Source organism: Pteropus vampyrus, unplaced genomic scaffold (genome assembly GCF_000151845.1).
Source record: "Pteropus vampyrus isolate Shadow unplaced genomic scaffold, Pvam_2.0 Scaffold239, whole genome shotgun sequence".
Classification (NCBI taxonomy): Eukaryota; Metazoa; Chordata; class Mammalia; order Chiroptera; family Pteropodidae; genus Pteropus; species Pteropus vampyrus.
Genome location: NW_011889020.1, coordinates 510,125 through 511,998, shown reverse-complemented (window position 1 = coordinate 511,998; position 1,874 = coordinate 510,125). Strand labels below are relative to the sequence as shown.

The 1,874-nt window shown below is 67.4% G+C and overlaps 2 protein-coding genes across 3 annotated transcripts in view; both read right to left on the bottom strand.

Moving 5' to 3' along the window:
* SLC17A9 (solute carrier family 17 member 9) overlaps positions 1-1,874 on the bottom strand; it is a 28,833-nt gene that overhangs the window by 17,461 nt on the left and 9,498 nt on the right. Inside the window, exons 2-3 of the mRNA XM_011374135.2 lie at positions 966-1,163; positions 331-635 (exon numbers count right to left, since the gene is read on the bottom strand). Of these exons, the coding sequence (XP_011372437.1) occupies positions 331-635; positions 966-1,163 (503 nt within the window). The remainder of the gene's footprint in view (positions 1-330; positions 636-965; positions 1,164-1,874) is intronic.
* LOC111728946 overlaps positions 1-1,874 on the bottom strand; it is an 8,089-nt gene that overhangs the window by 1,967 nt on the left and 4,248 nt on the right. Inside the window, exon 2 of one of the 2 annotated variants that reach the window (XM_023519867.1) lies at positions 1,430-1,434. The exons of the other annotated variant lie outside the window; for it this stretch is intronic. The gene's annotated coding sequence lies outside the window, so the exon portion shown is untranslated. The remainder of the gene's footprint in view (positions 1-1,429; positions 1,435-1,874) is intronic. 2 annotated transcript variants of the gene reach the window in all.

Sequence of the window (1,874 nt, the reverse complement as noted above, 5' to 3'; positions counted from 1 at the left end):
GTGGGAGCCAGAGGTCTTGGGAAACCTGGGGTCCCCACCGTGCCCGTCAGCCTGGAGACACTGATGGTTAGCACACGGCAACCTGGCTGCCGCCCAGGTCCCCAGAGGAGCCTTTAGGGCACGGGAGATGCCTGACGTTCAAACGTGCCAGGCTGTAAAGCGTTTCTAGAAAGGGAAAGCGGTCAGATCCCAAGGCATGGCCATACAGCCCGGCGGCCTGGGGAAGGCGCCAGGCAGGCAGCTGTCAGCGGGGATGGCCCCTGGGGACTGCCCCTGGGGACTGCCCTGCACTGCCCGGGCCAGGCTGGAGGGTCCTGGGGCCTTCTCAGCCACGGCGCTGAGGCAGTGACGCACCTGCTCGACAAGGCGGTGTGAGGCACACCACACGGGGAGCTCGCACCAGCGCACGCATGCTCAGTGCCCCCTGGCACGAACACGCACAGGCCAGCACACGCATGCACGCACACACACTCGCTCTCGGCTGCGGCGCCCTACCTTGGAGCAAGCCCGTGAGGATGCGTGAGAAGGTCATGAAGACCAGGTGGGCGCCGCCCAGGTGCGTGAGCAGCGGGGTGGCCGTGGTGATGACGCCCCAGGCCGTGGCCGAAAGCAGGATGATCTTCTCACCCCCGACCCTGAAGGGGCGACAAGAAGACGGTGACCGGGTGGCGACCGGGCTGAGCCACCGGGCGTAGCAGGGGCCCGTGCCATCCATCCTGGAGCAGCCCTCTGCAGCAGGGCCAAGGCGACAGAGCAGGGCCCAGCGTGGCCCCTCTGTGCCCACAGCCCCGGAGCCCTCAGCAGGGCGCTGAGTCCCTGAGGGGAGCTGTGTGCCGCCCCCCGCATGGGCCTCCAGTCCCCCAGGGCCCATCCCCCGCCCCTGGGCAGGGCCTCTCCCCAAGTTAATGCCCTGGAGCCCCCTCCCCTGGGAGTAGCAGCAGCCGGGCTCGGGAGCAGGGCGTTACCGGTCCCCCAGGTGGCCGCCCACAACCTGGGTCAGGCAGTAGCCCCAGAAGAAGCTGCTGAGAGCGATGCCGGCCTCCTTCTTGTTCCAGCCGAAGTCCTGGCTCATGGAGACGGCGCACACGGGCATGCTGACGCGGGTGCAGTACAGCAGGCACGTGCCCAGCAGCAGCGTCGCCGTCCATGCCTGGCACTCGGGCCTGTGGCGGTGGGGGGTGTGGGGGTGAGGCCTGGGAGAGGCAGAGACCCCCTCTGTGCATGTCGAAAGCAGGACGTAGCCACCTCTCGAACGTCTAAATGCCTCTCCACGGCAGACTCTGGAGATGTTGCCCTAACAGCAGAGGTTGGGAGCAGCCTGCGTGGCTGGCTACAGGGTGGGTTACACAAACCCCCATGGCCATGGACCCAGAGGGCCCAGGATGGCAGCCAGTGGGAGCCGACAGCCAGGACCCTGCTGAGGGGGCGCAGGCTGGGCAAGAGGACCCCCGCTGAGGCGGAGGGGAAGGGCCCCTCGGCTGGGGTAGGACCCTCCCGCAGTGGGAGCAGGATGGCCGGCCCCTGCAGGGCCCCTGGGAAAGCTGAGCCTGCCCAGAGGAGGGCCCTGGGCAGGCAGAGCTGGGCGGCCAGCGAGGGACACAGTGCTGTGGGGCCCCCTGGAGGGTCCTGAGCTGGGGCGAGGCAGCCTTGGTGCTGGGAAGGTCACCAGACAAGTGTCCACAGAGACACTGTCCATGGCACCCCTGGCCAGCGTTCCTCGACTATCGGTCACCGAAACCGAGGGCAGTCAGGAAGTTCCACAGCCGGGAGATGCCAGGGGACATCAGAGAGAAGGCGCAGAAAGCCGAATGCCCTGTGGACTCCGTTTTGCAATCCTGTGTCAAGATCGGCTCACTGCCGGTGACAAACACAAG